Below are 15,535 nucleotides of genomic sequence, written 5' to 3'. Positions count from 1 at the left end.
CAGAAGCAGGGCAAACACATGCAGCCTTGCCGTTCCTTGTGTGCCATCCTAGGCCATAGAAAGGGGAGGGAGATCGTAAGAGCAGGAAGAAGTTTGCTCAGTTAGCACCCTTGCTGGAAGTCTGCCAGCACTTCTTGGCAAAGCTCCAGAAATTAAATGCAGCATCTGATTCTGGGGCTGAATTGCTCCTGTAGCTGTGAAGTTTCAGGCTGTGGATTAGAGCAGAACCTGGACCTGATTGGGGTCCAAAGTACCTCCTGAGTCTCTCATGGGCTGGAGCAAGGCTTCCTTCCTGGCCTTGTCCTGAACAAAAGAAGGTTGTCACGTGTGATATGCTGCCTTGTTAACTGTGGTTCCAGACCTTTCTGGTCTTGTGGAAACTGCCTTTGGAGCCTGCGCAGCCACCAGCAAGAGCCTCCATCAGAATCCCGGCATGCTCTGGACCTCTTGGGTACAGCCAGGCATTGGCTCCCTGGTCCTGGACCTGCAAAACAGTCTGAAGAAGGAAGTGTTCCGGAGTGTGAATCAGACGCCAGGATCGGCAGCCACGCTGTGCCTCTGTGTTTCTGAGCTGTGAAAGGCAGAGTGTTCGGATCACGTAGAAGAGATGGCGCGCGTTCCGTCCTGCTCATTATTAAGGGCTAATTACCCCCTTCCCCAAGCCAATTCCACGCTTCCTGTTTCTAGCCCACATGAGAATCTCCGCTGCCGGCTTCCACCACACACAGCCCCGACTCTGAGCCCTGCGCCAAGGATGATTCAGTCGCTTTCAGGAGGATAACAAATCTGCATTTCTGAGCTGTCTCCCTGTGTACCAGACTTGCCTAGGCTGCCCCACCGAGAAAGCCAGGAGAAGGCGGCACCCATGAGTGGTTGGATGGCAAGGAACCTGGCTCTAAATTGGCCCAAGTCACCTGCTTTGCCTTGGCTGTGTGGCGAATTGGGCTGTTAGTCAGCCACCTGCCATCTGCGGATGGAGAACGGATCTAAATGCTAAGCATTACTAAGCAGAGGGTGCACTGAGAGCCAGTGTGATCTTGGCTGCCCTCTGGACTGCCTCTTGATGGCAGCCCTGTTGCCATGGCACTTCTCTGCCACCTCCCAGCACCTTCTGCCACTGGGCCAGGCTCATATTTCAGCCCAGGGGCTGTTTGCAGACACCTCCTGCCTCTTCCAACCCCTGCCTTGCCTTGCCTCTTGGCAGCAGCCCTGGCAGGATCCCGGGTTTGATGCATGTGTGTTTGCTGAGTCACTTGCTTTCCTAATAATCTGCATCGCCATCAAATTTGGACGATATTAACACTTCCCTGCTTTGGCTTTCTCTCCAAATGTCAGCAAACAACTTAAGGCAAACCGGAGCCTCATCACAGTTGGAAGCGGGGCTCTGCGTGGGCAAGAGATGGAAAAATAACATGTGATGGCGTCGTTGCCCACTGCTGGCGGACTCCAGTTGGTTCAAAGAGTAGGGGGAAGGTGCTGGGCAAGAGCGCCCAGTTTCGCTTCCCTTCCTTCCAGCCTCCGTGCTCAAACAGGCAGAGAACTCGCTTTGCCTGTGGGCCGTCAGAGCCTTCCTCCCAACCCCGGCGTCTCCTCACTTGCAGCTGCGCTTTCCTTTCCTCGGCACCGCAGGGAGTGTTCATCGCTGCCGAGAAAGGCTGGTCTTGCTCTTGACTGCCTTAGCAGGTGGCACCAGCCCCTGATAGTCTTCTGGCTCAGCGGAGGCCTGCCCAGCCTTAGCAGGAACGGTGGAGGGAGTGGGAAGAGAAGAATGAGAGGTGAAACGAGAGCCATCTTCCAGTATCTCAAGGGCTGCCTCCTGGAAGATGGCGCAGCCTTGTTTTCTGCTGCTCCAGAGGGGAGGACATGAACCAATGGCCTCAAGTTCCAACTAAACATCACAAAGAAATTTCTGATGGTGAGAGCTGGTCAGCGGTGGAACAGACTCCCTCGGAAGGCGATGGGCTCTCTTTCATTGGCGGTTTCCAAACAGAGGTTGGATGGCCACCTGTCAGTCAGGGATTCTTCACTGTGATTCCTGCATTGGTGTGGGTTTGCCTAGATGTCCCTTGGGTGTCCCTTCCAACTCTGCAAATCCATGACTCTATGATCACAGCACTTGAGCAACTATTAAGATGCTTGCGCTTTTTCCCAAGGTGTGGCCCGGACACTGCCAGAGATTCCCTGGCCTTTCTTCTTACCCTCCGGCAGGCCTTGCGCTCCTCCATGAAGACTCCCTGGCCTCTCCCAGCTCTCTCTCTGGAGGTTTCCAGCTGCCTCTGCCATGGGAATCCACAGCCCGCTGCTGGCCTGATGTGGCTGTTCCTGTCCAGTCCGGATGGGACTCTTGCATTGTTTGAGGGCTGCTGGCTCTGGGTCCTAATCATGGCTCAAGTGCCTCCCAGGCACTGCACAAGCATCTACTGCCATCAGCACATGTTAAAGGGGTGCATAGAAGGTCTCAATAGGAAACTTCGCTGTGCCTCAGAATTTTGGGGGCATGTTTGTCTCGTAGCCCCAATAGGGGTGCCTAATTCCTGGACCACCTTTGTGTGCAATCAAATTTCTCAGATTCTTGTGAAATGTCTCAACTGCAAAATACCCTGCCGTGTGTGCATTCAAACAGAGCTTTGTGGTGCTTGCAACTTGCTGGAAACTTGCTGGCTGCGGTGCGGATGGGCCGATGCCAGCTTTTTAACACCGTGCCAATTACAATTCCCAGCATCGGGTAGGCTGTGCCTTTCTATTCTGAAGTGTGAAGGGTTATTTCAGGCTTCCCAGCATGCTCTGGGCTTTGCTCTCGCTCCCTCCGTAGTGTCTCTCACTTTCTTTGCAAATTTAAGCACCCCATAATTAGCGCCGTTTGTATAAACTCAGCTGCGGGTTTGGAGAGGGCCGTAATCGGCTGCGAAGATCGCACAATGTGCCGCTTTGTTGACTCCCCTTCCCTTGTTTGCAAGCACCTTGTGTTTCAGCCGCGTTTCTAGACAGAGGCGGGCTCTGGCTCCGCACGAACACAAGCAGGCAGACAACGGCCTCGCAGCGCCAGGCGGGTGTTTCTGTTCTCCTGGGGACGAAGAGCCCCCTGGCCTCTTCCGTGGCTTGTTCTGCCTCCGGGGCCTGAAGATGCCTCGCCCTGGCTGCTGTCGGAACTTCAGACAGTCCCGGTTGACAAAGAACCGATCCTGAAAAGCAGTGCCTGGACTGGGAGGGTGAGGAGCAGCCCAGGACAATCCAGCCCATGTGAACAGAGTTTAGGGTGATTTTGGGTCTGGGCAGGCGGGAGAGGGAGCCTGTGCCATCCCTCGACTGCTTTCCAGAGCAGTGTCATCTGCCGCAAGAAGACACACAAACACAAGCTTGGGAGAGAAGCCATCTAGTTGACATGCACCTAAACAGAACGATTCAATCATCCAGCATTTAGGTAAAACGAGTGAAGCAACCCGAAGGCCAGTCACTCTGTTTTCCACACTTGGAGGGAATAATGGCAAGCTGTCCTTCTTTCTCTGAAAGAGATTCTGCCTCGGGAGAGAGACCTCTCGCTGCATCAGCTCTTATTAGGGTATAAATGGAGACATAAATGGAGACCAATTTCCCCCCAACTGGTCTTTTGTCTGCCTCGCCATAACTTTCTGCAATCTGCAGCTCTGTCACTTTCCCAATATCCCATCTCTTACATCGATTCTGGGCCTCTGGGGATGCTGTGATAGCCTTGGCTGTGGCAAAGAAGATGCGCAATCAGTGTTTCAGAAATACCTGGGACACGTGAGGCAGACTCAGAATGCCCACAGCCCAAGGGGCCACATCCAGACCTTGGGTCCCTGCCCCTTCCTTGGGTGTTTAGTCAAGAGCAGGATTCTCCCCTCATTCACTGGAAGTCATGCAAATCCCTGTAATTTCCTTCCCTGCAGTTTGCAGTGCTACAGAGGCAGAGGACATGAAATGAAGGAGGGAGGGGGAAAGAGGGGGGCAAGGGCCTGTGAATATTCTGTCTCCTTCCAATGCTGGGGGGCAGTTTTGGGCGAGTTTGGCCCCAGAGCGGCCGGCTGGTGGGGAAGGGCTTTGCAAACGCAAATGACGTTGTCTTCCCTCCCTCCCCAACGCAGGTGGTTTGAGCAGTTTGTGATGCAGTGGCTGGATGAGAATGAAGACGTGTCCCTGGAATTTTTGCATGGAGCTCTGGAGAGAGATAAGAAGGATGGGGTAAGGTTTTGGAACACAGAAATAAAGTAAATCATCAAACCATCAATTCTAGCATGCGGGGGGCCACCTAAATTGTATAATTTGGTATTTGAATGATTGGTATTAGGAACTGTATTATAATTTGGCATTGATATAATTAGGCTGTTATTGGATTATTGGACAGCAGTACTGTCGTCCAATGTGTGAATTGTTGTATGCCTTGTGCATTTTGCCGTCCTACTGTGTATAAACTTAATAAATAAAGAAGCCAACAGGTATCCTTCAGGATTGTGGAAGACTTGGTAGAAAATAGAAAAGTGTTTCAGATTAAAATTCCCATGGTAAAAGGCTTGCATGAACTCAAAGGCACCAGGTAGAATCACAGAATCGTGGAGTTAGAAGAGACCCCGAGGGTCCTCCAGTCCAGCCCCCTGCAATGCAGGAGTCTTTTGCCCTGCATTGACACTCGAACCCAGGACCCTGAAATTAAGATTCTCATGCTGTACCGACTGAGCTATCCCGCTCTTTCTTCACACTGCATGTTTCTTGTTTGTGTTCAGTTCCAGCAGACATCTGAGCATGCTCTCTTCTCCTGCTCGGTGGTGGATGTCTTCACCCAGCTCAACCAGAGTTTTGAAATCATCAAGAAGCTGGAATGCCCCGACCCGGCCATCCTGGCCTGCTACATGCGGCGCTTTGCCAAGGTGATGCCCCTCCTCCCACGGGGTCTCTAGGAGCCTCGTTCTCCAGGGGGAAAGGGGTGCAATTATCATCATGGTCAACAGCAGCATTTGTTAGTGGCTTTTTGCCAAAACGAAACCTCAGAGAGACTTAACTAGATGAAATTCAGCTGTGACAAACCATTAAATGTTTCTCTTGTGCCGCTCAGAACGAGGCAGGTAACCTTTCTGGTCTCCTTGCAGACCATCGGGAAGGTGCTGATGCAGTACGCAGACATCGTCTCCCGGAGTTTCCAGGCCTACTGCTCTAAGGAGAAAGTGGTGAGTCCTTCTGCCTGGTTGGGATGGGGAACGCAGAGGACAAACGGGGAGAAGACGTGCCCCTCTCCTCTTAGCCATATCCTCAAGGCCAGGCACCTTTGGACAGATAGCTGCCCAAGATTGGTTGACTGTGTGTGTGTGTGTGTGTGTGTGTGTGTGTGTGTGTGTATTGCCAGAAGCCACCCAGAGTGGCTGTGGCAACCCAGTCAGGTGGGTGGCATTTAAATATTAAAATTGTTGTCTGTAGACGGATGGGCGTTCTTGGAATGCACTTTTTGCAGCCGGGTTCTCAAGGCAGGAAGTGCCTCTTACCCTTTTCTGCTGCTTAGGAGGGGAAAGTTGCTCAGCCTTCGCTCACAGAAGGGTCACAAAATGAGAGGCGCTTCCTGTCCCCGAACGTCGTGCTTGTTCGTTCATTGGTTCCCCGGGAGCTAGGTTTCTTCCTGCCTTGACAAAATGTTCCCTCTGACTCTCTCCAACTCCTGATAGTGATGGGAGGGCATGAGGTCCTGGGGCGCAGGGGTGGGCATGGCACTCCAGCCATTTCACTTGTTTCTCACTCCAAGACTCTCTGCCAGTTGGGCTTCCAGCTCCAAACATCAACTGGGCTTCTCGGAAACCGGCGGGGAGAGAGAGATCCTGCTGGCTGGGCTACTGAATTTGCAGAACTCACTTCCTGCCTAAGGAAGAAAGGTCTTCCTGCCATCCATCCCTGGCCTTCTCACCTGTGTGTGTGGCCCTGAAGGCTTTGCGCAGAGAGAGCCAGTGGCCTTGGCATTTGTCTGTCTCACTAGTAACCTGTCATTGGTGTTTTCTCCTTCTGCTCAGCCCTGCATCCTGATGAACAACATCCAGCAGCTGAGGGTGCAGCTGGAGAAGATGTTTGAAGCCATGGGGGCCAAGGAGGTGAGAGCTCGGAGGAGCCCTTCTGAGGGTGGGGCTCAGTACTGCCTCGTCAGCTGGTCGGGGATTGGATTTTGTGGCTGGGGAAATGGGTAGCTTGCAGGCCTGCCCCTGATTACATCATGCACCACCAAGAGTCAAAGTGGTGAACTGTAATTCCCACCAGGCCCAGCCAGAAGGCTAATGGTCAGAAGGGGGGGGGGGAGATGGACAGACATGTTGGCTACTCCTGTCATAGTCAGAGAAGGAAGGGAAGATGAGATCACGGCCTTCGTTGAACACGTTTCCTAACTCTTGAGTTTCTAAAGGGTTCGTATGGATGTGCTGATTCTCACTTTATAAATGGCCTGAAACGTTCACACCATCGATTCGCCATGTGGCGGCCAACTTGAGTGAAGCTGGGTTGATGAAAGCTGAGATGCAAATGTGTAAAGACTTTGCTGAATGAGTCTGGTTTGAAAATGTGCTTCTTCCAGAAGCAAGTTCCAGCTGCTACAATTGGCTTTGGGTCATCCTTCGCAGCTGAACAGACTGTGTGTGCCCTTTCTCATTATTCTGGATACTTGCTGGGCCTGTGTGGATACAGCTGTGTTGCCTGATGCCTTCCAAGCCTTAAACGCCTGTTGTCCTTAACTGGAGGCAGGATTTCCCCCCTCTGTCGCTGATTCAAGCTGTGAGATTTTCTGTAACGCTGTGAGAATGCTTGGTCTAACCTTTGCATGTCTGTCTCTGTCTTTCCCTTGCTTTCCAAGACTGAGAATGTGGAAGAGAAGGAGAAGGACCAGGATCAAAATCAAAATCAGGATGAGACTCAGAATCAGGATGAGAATCAGGAACAGGAAAAGGAAAAGGATCAGAATCAGGAACAGAATCAGAATCAGAATCCTGAACCGAGGAATCCTAAGGCTGTTAGAATCCATATTGCTTACTCTTGGCCTTAAGACACTTCCTCCTTAGCTGTGACTTCCTAGATCAGAGCTTTCTAGACTGTGTGTCGCGACACGCTAGTGTGTCGGCTGCAGAATGTAGGTGTGTGGTGCGAATGCTCCCCGCGCTCCTCCCGGGGCTGGAAAGGGGTTAGTTCAACCTCCAGTTTACTTGTAAAACTGAATTCCTGTGTCATGAAATGATGCCGGTCTAAAAAGTGTGTCACCGACATGGAAAGTTTGGAAAGCTCTGCCCTAGATCCTGAATAGATGTAGGCTCTGCACGTGGCAGGGAACTCCATGGTGGCACCGTGGCATCGGGTGGCTTCTCCCTGGCAGCATGTCAAGAAGCAGCTCAGAGCTGTGCAAAAGATCCTTAGGAAAAAGCATGGAATGGGAAGTGATGGCAGAGGCTATTGGTTGGTGTGGAGAACAGACCCAGGCTGCCTTGGGCAAAGTCTTGCCATCCATGGGGTCTCTCTTGCTCCCTCTGGCCAACTTTGGTCTCCAGCACTGCTGCTAGGAAGAGGCCTTGGTGTCCCTGAAGCGCCTTAAGCGGTTTCCCCCTGGTGCCTCCATTCCGAGTTCTGCTCCGTGCAGATTCTCAGTCCCTCTTGCCTTCGCCTGTGTGCTGTGCAGGGACTCTGAATGCTGTTCCTCAGCCTGGCTAGCGAGTGTCGGCCACTGAGATAATGTAGTTCTCCCGCTTTTGGATTTAGTCAGCTGAACAAATAGCTAGAAACATTTGCTGCTCGTTTTAGTGCAGAGCTTCACTCTTCCCTCTCCGAAGCCTTTCCCCTTCCCAGCTTATCTAGAGTTTCCCATGAGTCACCTGCTGCTTTTTCTCTAGGTCTTCTGCAGCGGGAAGGCTTGCCAAATGAAAGCAAATCCTGCACTTACAGGAACTTGCCTTCCAGGAATTAGAGTAGTCATAGTCATTGATGGCCTTATCTAGCCTGTCATGTGTGAGTGTGTTGACCCTTTTGTTGTGAGTCTCCATGCAGTTGAGACTGGGGGAACATGGGAGTAGCCTGCTGGATCAGACCAATGGCCCAACTGGTCCAGCATCCATGGGCCTCCATCAGGCATTTCCCAGTTTTTTGCAGGGGGTGGGCAGGCGGAGAGGAGAATGGGGTGGAGGGACTGGGCTGCCTTCCTGCCTTCCTGTCTCTTTCTGAGCTTATCCACATTTTCCTTTCCTCCACACTTTTCAGGCACTGTCTGCATTTTAAAGTTTTATGTCTGAGCACTTTTTTTTTCTTGCTCCAGAGCAGCTATAGGCAAACTCAGCCCTCCAGATGTTTTGGGACTACAGCTCCCACCATCCCTCGCTAACAGGACCAGTGGTCAAGGATGACAGGAATTGTAGTCGCAAAACATCTGGAGGGCCGAGTTTGCCTATGCCTGCTCCAGAGGTTTCCCCATGAAAACCCGCTCTTTACTGCTGAATTGGAGCAAACAGCAGTGCACATAAGCACCCAGTTGCCGCTTCTTGCATTTCATCTTTAAAGAGCAGGTTTTCACGTGGAATGCTCCAGGGCGAAATAAAAAGCAATTGGGGTTTTAAAGTGCAGACTCATGCCTGGAAAATGCCAGGCGAAAGGTAAGTGTGGATCAGTCCTTACTCTCTCTTGTGTTCCTGCCGAATGAACACTGGACCGTGTTAAGGTGTAAGAGCCATCAATAAATAGTATTATTTCCAATGGATGCAATAAGCACATAGTTTAACCATGGTTTGTTCAACAAGCCACAGGTTGTCTCACAGTCGAGCAGAGAAGCCAGGACTTCTTTCCAGAGCCGCCTTTGTTTCCCAGGTGCCCTTGCCTCCAGACTCTGCTGCTTAGCACATGCCCAGCGTGGGGTGGGCAAACCATAGTCATTTAAGACTTTTGGTTTCAGACATGACATAAAACCATAATTAAAACATGGTTCGTGAGCCCTTTACAAACCACAGCATCACATCTTGGTTTGTTACCAGAAAGTAAACCACGGTTATTGTGGTGGGCTGGGTTTGGACATTCAGAGAAGCCGACCTTTGGCTAGGCAAGCCATGGTTTCGTGTTAGATGTGTTTCATTCGCACAACCACGTCATCCCACAACAGCCCATCCCCAGCAGTGTAAGAGCAGGTGGGGAGTTGAGACCAGCCTAAAGCAGAGCTGATGTTCATTCTCCCTGACTTGAGCCAGCGGAACTGAAGCTGAGTTGAGAGATATTTAATGTTATGTTATTAAGTAAAAGAGAGAGAGATGATCTCCCTGGCCGCCCACCTGCATCTTGCTATGGGCTATACCTGTGGAGCAGGAAGAAAGATGCTGGGGCCGGGAGGGAGGGAATCTCGCTCTTGGCTGCGCTTGCCCAGTGCCTACCTGTTCCTGGGCAGCGTGACTCATGCCAGGGGGCCAGCCGTTCCCTCGGCGCTCACACAGTAATGAGACCGGCTCCCTTAATAAGGCACGACACACACCAGCTTCAGCTGGTTGAATCCTGAGAGGCTTTTTTAAGCAGCCAGCTCTGCGTGCTCCCTCCTCCTCCTCCTCCTCCCGGGGAAAGGGAGAGTTTGCCTTCTGCCGCAGGGTCACAGCCCAGTTTCCTACGCCAACTGGGACGAGGAGGAGGGGGGGAGGTGTGGGGCTCCCACCTGACCCAGTCCTGAGATGCACTCCCATTCCAGGGCAGGTGAGAAGTCTCCAAAGCCCCAGCATCAACAGGGGCATGTGCTTGTGTGTGATCTTGGGGCTCTGTGACGTTAAGCTCTCGAATGGCTGCTGATTGAAACAGAGGTCCTTAATTTGCCCCAGTGGGCGAGAGGCTTGTGGTGTCATCTGACCAGAGGCTGAAACCCATTCGCAAAATTTATCCAAAGTACATTGGCAGGAAAGCAGTGAAAGCATTTCAGTTCTGGGAGGAAACACATCAGGTTAAAATGATTGCAGGCGGAAATAAAGTGTGAATTTAGGATTAAAGCATTGGGTGAGGTGGCTGTTAAATGCAATAATAATAAATAATAATAATAAATTTTATTTATATCCCGCCCTCCCCAGCCGAAGCTGGGCTCAGGGCGGCTAACAACAATAAAACAATACAAAAGTACAACACAAACAACACTCTAAAATCATTCATTATAAAATTAATTAAATTCAAGCCACTGGCCACCATTGGGCCAGAGCTCCGCGAAGATTGCCGAGGGAGGGAGTCAGGCTGTGCCCTGGCCAAAGGCCTGGTGGAACAGCTCTGTCTTGCAGGCCCTGCGGAAAGACGTCAAGTCCCGCAGGGCCCTAGTCTCTTGTGACAGAGTGTTCCACCAGGTCGGAGCCACAGCCGAAAAAGCCCTGGCTCTAGTTGAGGCCAGCCTAACTTCTCTGTGGCCTGGGACCTTCAAGATGTTTTTATTTGAAGACCGTAAGTTTCTCTGTGGGGCATACCAGGAGAGGCGGTCCCGTAGGTACAATAATTGTGGCCAAACTAGCAACAATTATTATTATTATTATTATTATTATTATTATTATTATTATTATTATTATACTAAACTCTGCTTTGAAATTTGTCCAAGCAAGTCCAGTGCTCTCATGGGCTCAGCTAAAGGTGACCAGAAATCAGTTTCCCTTTTTCTTGGGGGGCAAGGAACACGCTCCCTCCCAGGGTCTTATCCAAGAGCTCTGAGCCCCGAAAAGCATCCTCCTCCTTCCCACTATGGTCCATGGGGACACAGTTTGGCCACGGCCTCATTGCCATGGCAACCCCTTGTCTGTCTCCCGCAGCTCTGCCCTCCTTTGCAGCTGGAGACAGGCAGGCTGTTGGGGGGCCGCCCTTCACACCCAGGGCTTTTATTCCGTAGCTCTGGAGGCCTCGACTTCAGAAGCCTTAGGCTCTCGCAAACACTCTCTGAAAACAAGAGCAAACCCACATTGTCGCTCAGGGAGGCAGAATCAGAGACTAGGATGAAACAGTATTCAAGGCTGATTGGGAATAGTTTGCAGATTATACGAAGAACTATCATAAACAGGTTAAATTGCTAGCAGGTTTGGAGAAAATTCAATAGTAAAAGTTACATTGAGAATAAGATGGGGGAAAGAAGGTATGGTTTGATTGTAATATTCAGCAGTAATTGTTATATGGAGGAAACCATGGAAGGGTGGAAGGGAAGCCAATGTTTAATGTAGGGACATTACATATATAAAAAACTAGAAGTTTTTGTGGGCAGGCGTCTCTCAGGGGTGCAATAGGCAGAGGCCAGGGGTGAACTATTGGGGGTCCCTTTTGTTGCTGCAACACCCTGTCTCCACAGATGGGCTCCTGCCTCTGTCCCCACCCTGCCTGGAATATAATGGAAAGGCAGAACAAGTGTACTTAAAATGATAATCCCTGGGAAAGAACTGACAGCACATCTGTTGAGAGAGACACTCCAAACCAGCTTGAAAAGGTGCTTGTTTTTAATGGCAGGCGTTGGCCCAGAGCCCAGAAACCAGCAATGCCTACAGGTAGCTAAGGAATCTCTCTTGCCAAAGGCTCTGGCAGGATGGCTGAGTGGATTTTGGCGTGTTTGCAGCATGGAAGGGAGCAGAGACAGGCAGCGTCTCCCCTCTGCTGCCTTCTAGATGGGCTTCCACCCGTTGCTGTTGGATCTGGGGGTCCCTTCCCCTTTCTTTCCCCTCTCAATTCTCCCGTGAATGTGTGTAGCCCTGAGTCGGGACCCAAGTCTTGTGTTTGCCGCACAGGTTGGCGCCAAGAGAGTCTTGCCGGCTTGGCTCGGCAGGTCTGGACTGTCCTCAACTCCGCAGTTGCTGGGGGACAGAGAGACGTGGCCTCTTGGACGGTCTTTCGCTTGCTACGTCCTTCACCAGGCAGGGCTTTCTGATGCCAGTCAGATGTTGCTAGAAGCGGGAAAACTTTTGGAGCCCCCAGGCGCTGCTGCAGAGTTGTTTGCTCCTAGTTCCTAGCGCCAGCGTAGTACCGACAGACTGACGCACCCTCCTAGCCAACCGGCCGTTGATCTAGAACTCTGTGTCCCAATGGGGGCAGTGGGCACAGATGCTCTTGACGCTTCTCACTTCCCTTCCTTCCTCCTGCCCACAGCTGGATCCAGAAGCCAGCGACTCTCTCAAGGAGCTGCAGGTGAAGCTGAACAACGTGCTGGATGAGCTCAGTGCTGTGTTTGGTAACAGGTGGGTGCCAGCGGCCCAGGGGTTGCGGAGGGAGATGGCCTTCCTTCTGCGTCTGCTTCACGAGATGGAAAAAGAGGCCTGCCGTTTGCTCCTTTCCCTTTTGTTAATCCTCAAATCCTCACGCACGAAAGCAGCCGAAGAACCGAGAAACGTTTACGCACTTCTCGCCTGGCTCAAAGTGAAATAGTCTCTGAACTGTGAAATCCGCCACGAGTTCATATTCTTGGGATCCTATCGGCGCCAGATTTTGCTTGCCGGCTCATTGACCGAGTGCAATTTCTCTCTTAACATTCAGAGGGCGATATGGCGGCTTTAGCAAGCGGCAGCTGCATTAAGGGAGAGAAAGTGCTCTCTCTCTGGGTGCAGCTCTGCTATCAGCACACAAGCGCTTAGTCAGGGCTGGGAGATAAGAGCATTCCGATGAGCTCTCCTCAATATTGACAAGGCAAAGTCGGGTTCCTCCTCTGGAATACAGAATCAAAACTGATCACAAGTTCTAGGGGCCCAGCCAAAAATTTTAAGGGTGGGGTAAATCCCTTGCTTGGATTTGGGACACACAAGCCCATCTCTTAGGTCCTGAACTATTTCCTTCTAGTAGTGAATGCCCATCTCCTCCGCTGGCAACCAAATATGGGAGGCATTTTAAACTCTGGGGACTTCCCTTTTCCGCCTCTGCTGCTTCTCCCGCATTCCCTTGCTCTGCCAGCGCAGTGGGAAGGAGAGATAGAAGCATCCTGGCCTGGCTTCCGTCCAAGAATAACCACGTATCCTTCCCATGTCCCTCCTCCTGAGAAGTGCAAGGGGGGAAGAGGGGAGAGCTTGCATTTCTGGGAGCATAAATCCCCCGACCCGTGAGCTGCCTGAGGTGAGGTGGGCCAGGCTCATGTTAGGGGGCTGCTGAGCGCTGGGCTTTGAGGGCTCGCCCTGTTTTCCTTCATGCAGAGGCAGACTTTGCCCACAAGCAGGTGGCATCAGCCTGCAAGGGAGGGAGGTGCCCGTAAGTGCTGTGTTGCTGCGCCCAGAGTGATCTTGTCCCTTCTCGCCTCTAGTTTCCAGGCACGGATCGACGATTGCGTCAAGCAGATGTCGGATATCCTCTGCCAGGTGAAAGGGCCGGGGAATGCCCCTCCGAATGTGGTGGCCCAAGATGCAGACAACGTCCTCAGGCCCTTGATGGACTTCCTGGATGGAAAGTAAGGGCACCAGGCAGATCCGCACCAGATTTAGAGGGTTTGCGCAGGCCTCTTGGGGGCCGTCTATGAAGAGCAACCTCAGCTTGAGCCCAGGGCTGGGAAATGGAGGGGGCTGCTTCTGCGGAAGAATCCCCCACCCTTTCTTGGTTTCTCTGTCAGTCCCAGCTGAGGCAGAAGGACTTTTAAAGCAGCGCAGAGTGAATTGCAAAAGCTCCCCTAAGAGCTGGAAGTAGCAATAGCAGTTGGCCTGGCCAGACCTCAAGGCATGGCCACAGCTGCTGGTTGCGTCCAGCCAAGGGAGTCGGCTGGAGAAGACCAAATGCAGGCTGGATGGACCTTTGGTTCTGGCCAGGCACTTGTGGCCACCAGGGAAAAGTCAGGGATCCCTTTGTCCTGCTGAGGTCCTTTTGCTTGAGCCTAACCCTCTGCTCTCCCCCTGCAGCCTGACGCTCTTTGCGGACGTCTGTGAGAAGACGGTGCTGAAGCGGGTGCTGAAGGATCTCTGGAGGGTGGTCATGAACACCCTGGAGAAGATCATCGTGCTGCCTCCCTTCTCGGACAACACGGTAATCCTCTTCCCCCGCTCCTTTTGCCCCAAGGAGGTCAAGCGAAGAGGCAGCAGCTGCCCAAGTCTCAGCTCACAGAGCCTCCTGGCCAAGTGGGGGGTTGAGCCCTAATCTCTCCCAGGTCCTGGGATGCCACTCTAACCACTAGGTCACACTGCCTCTCTTGCCTTTTGCCAATCTTGGCTGCTCTCATTGCTCCTTGCAGTTGTCCCCTTCCTTCACCCCCCCAACAGCCCCCAGGTGAACAGAGAACAGAGGTGGTACATTTTTAAGTGTAAGCAAAGAGCTGAAGGGCTGGGGGGGAAGGAGGGGGATCTGAACCAGCCCAGGGGCATTTGGACCAGATGGGAAGGAAGGAGCAGGCCTGAGTGTGAGGAGAGGGGGCTCCAGAAGGTGCTGCGTTCAGGCACAGCCAGGGAGGTGGGACCTTCCTCCCCCCGATGCTTCCTCCTCCAGCCTGTTTCCACCTGGGCTGCCCTAGTCTGCTTCTGCCCATGCAGAGCCGGTGAGCCAGCTTGGAGGCTGGGCTTCCTTGAAGGCTGCCAGCGATCAGCGCTCCTGCTGCTGCTGCTGCGTGGGCTTGTGTGGGTTGCCAAAACAGAAGGAGAAGCCCTGCCCGCCTTTGTACGCTTATCGCATGCCCTGCCGCGAAGAGGTTTAAGCGGAGCTGTGAAAATGGCTGGGTCAGGCTGTCTGCGGGGCAAGCCCAGCGGCAGGTGGCAACCAGCCTTTTCAGAAAGAAAGAAAGGAGAGGAAGCAGGAGGGGAGGCGGGTCAAACGGGGGGGGGGGGCTGGCTGCAGAAACCCTTTGAAGCTCCCAGGAGGGGAAGGAAAGTGGCCCACCAGCCTCTTCTCCGCCCCCCACTCCTTGTGTTCCTCCAAGGAGCCACCCGTTGCCTTCTTGAGCAGTGCCAAGGAAAGCCCCCACCCACTGTTGCAGGGGCTGGAGAGTTGCATGGGGCAGCCAAGAGACCTTTCTTTGTGCCCCCATCCTTTGAAATCTTTCCTCTCTCTCTTGCCTGGCATGGGGAGGGCAATTTTCACCCAGCCTTGTAGCAGCCATTAACATGAACAAACAGGAACATTTTGCAAAGCCCATTTTCAGCAGCCCTTTGTCCATGCTGTGCCTGCAGGGAAAGCTTTAAGGATGATGAGGGAAAGGTGCTGCAGCCTGGCCAGAGACCTGTTCCCTCCGGAGGGCAGGGGAGCCTGGCTTGGGTGGGCCTGGTGCTTTTTGGCACAGTCCCAGGAGTAGCCAGGAGCCCCGAGGGAGAAGAGGGAGTGCCAGGCAGCTGCAGTCGTCAGGAGACGGCTCAGCCAATCGACTCTGGTGCTGTGGTAACTGAGGGATGTCTCCATGCTTGGAGGCCAGAAGCCCATCAGACTCTGGGTCAGGGGCCATGGCTGCCAGCTCCCTAGAGCCTGGTGAAATCTTGTGCCCTGCGAAGCACAACTGGCCTGCGGGTGAATGGAAGGCACACATGTCTTTCTGTGGTGCATTTGCCACGGCGGGAAGAGGAGCCGTCCCTCAAGGTCTGCAGTCAGCGATGGTGGCCAAGGGTGGAGGGGGTTGCCCTGATCCGCAGGCCCAAAGGAGGAGGGC

The 15,535-nt window shown here is 52.8% G+C and overlaps 2 protein-coding genes across 9 annotated transcripts in view; one reads left to right on the top strand and one right to left on the bottom strand.

Moving 5' to 3' along the window:
• The window catches only part of STOML2 (stomatin like 2), a 253,111-nt gene that overhangs the window by 197,620 nt on the left and 39,956 nt on the right, over window positions 1–15,535 (bottom strand). The window lies entirely within an intron of this gene.
• UNC13B (unc-13 homolog B) overlaps window positions 1–15,535 on the top strand; it is a 154,442-nt gene that overhangs the window by 129,106 nt on the left and 9,801 nt on the right. For 7 of the 8 annotated variants that reach the window (XM_053408508.1, XM_053408507.1, XM_053408506.1 and 4 more), the window contains 8 exons: window positions 4,104–4,200; window positions 4,740–4,883; window positions 5,103–5,180; window positions 6,009–6,086; window positions 6,836–6,991; window positions 12,085–12,173; window positions 13,223–13,366; window positions 13,809–13,932. In XM_053408508.1, coding sequence (XP_053264483.1) covers window positions 4,104–4,200; window positions 4,740–4,883; window positions 5,103–5,180; window positions 6,009–6,086; window positions 6,836–6,991; window positions 12,085–12,173; window positions 13,223–13,366; window positions 13,809–13,932 — 910 coding nt within the window. The remainder of the gene's footprint in view (window positions 1–4,103; window positions 4,201–4,739; window positions 4,884–5,102; window positions 5,181–6,008; window positions 6,087–6,835; window positions 6,992–12,084; window positions 12,174–13,222; window positions 13,367–13,808; window positions 13,933–15,535) is intronic. The other variant, XM_053408505.1, reaches the window with a different exon arrangement.

This window comes from Podarcis raffonei, chromosome 11, assembly GCF_027172205.1.
Source record: "Podarcis raffonei isolate rPodRaf1 chromosome 11, rPodRaf1.pri, whole genome shotgun sequence".
Lineage (NCBI taxonomy): Eukaryota > Metazoa > Chordata > Lepidosauria > Squamata > Lacertidae > Podarcis > Podarcis raffonei.
This window is presented reverse-complemented; position numbering and strand designations above follow the sequence as displayed.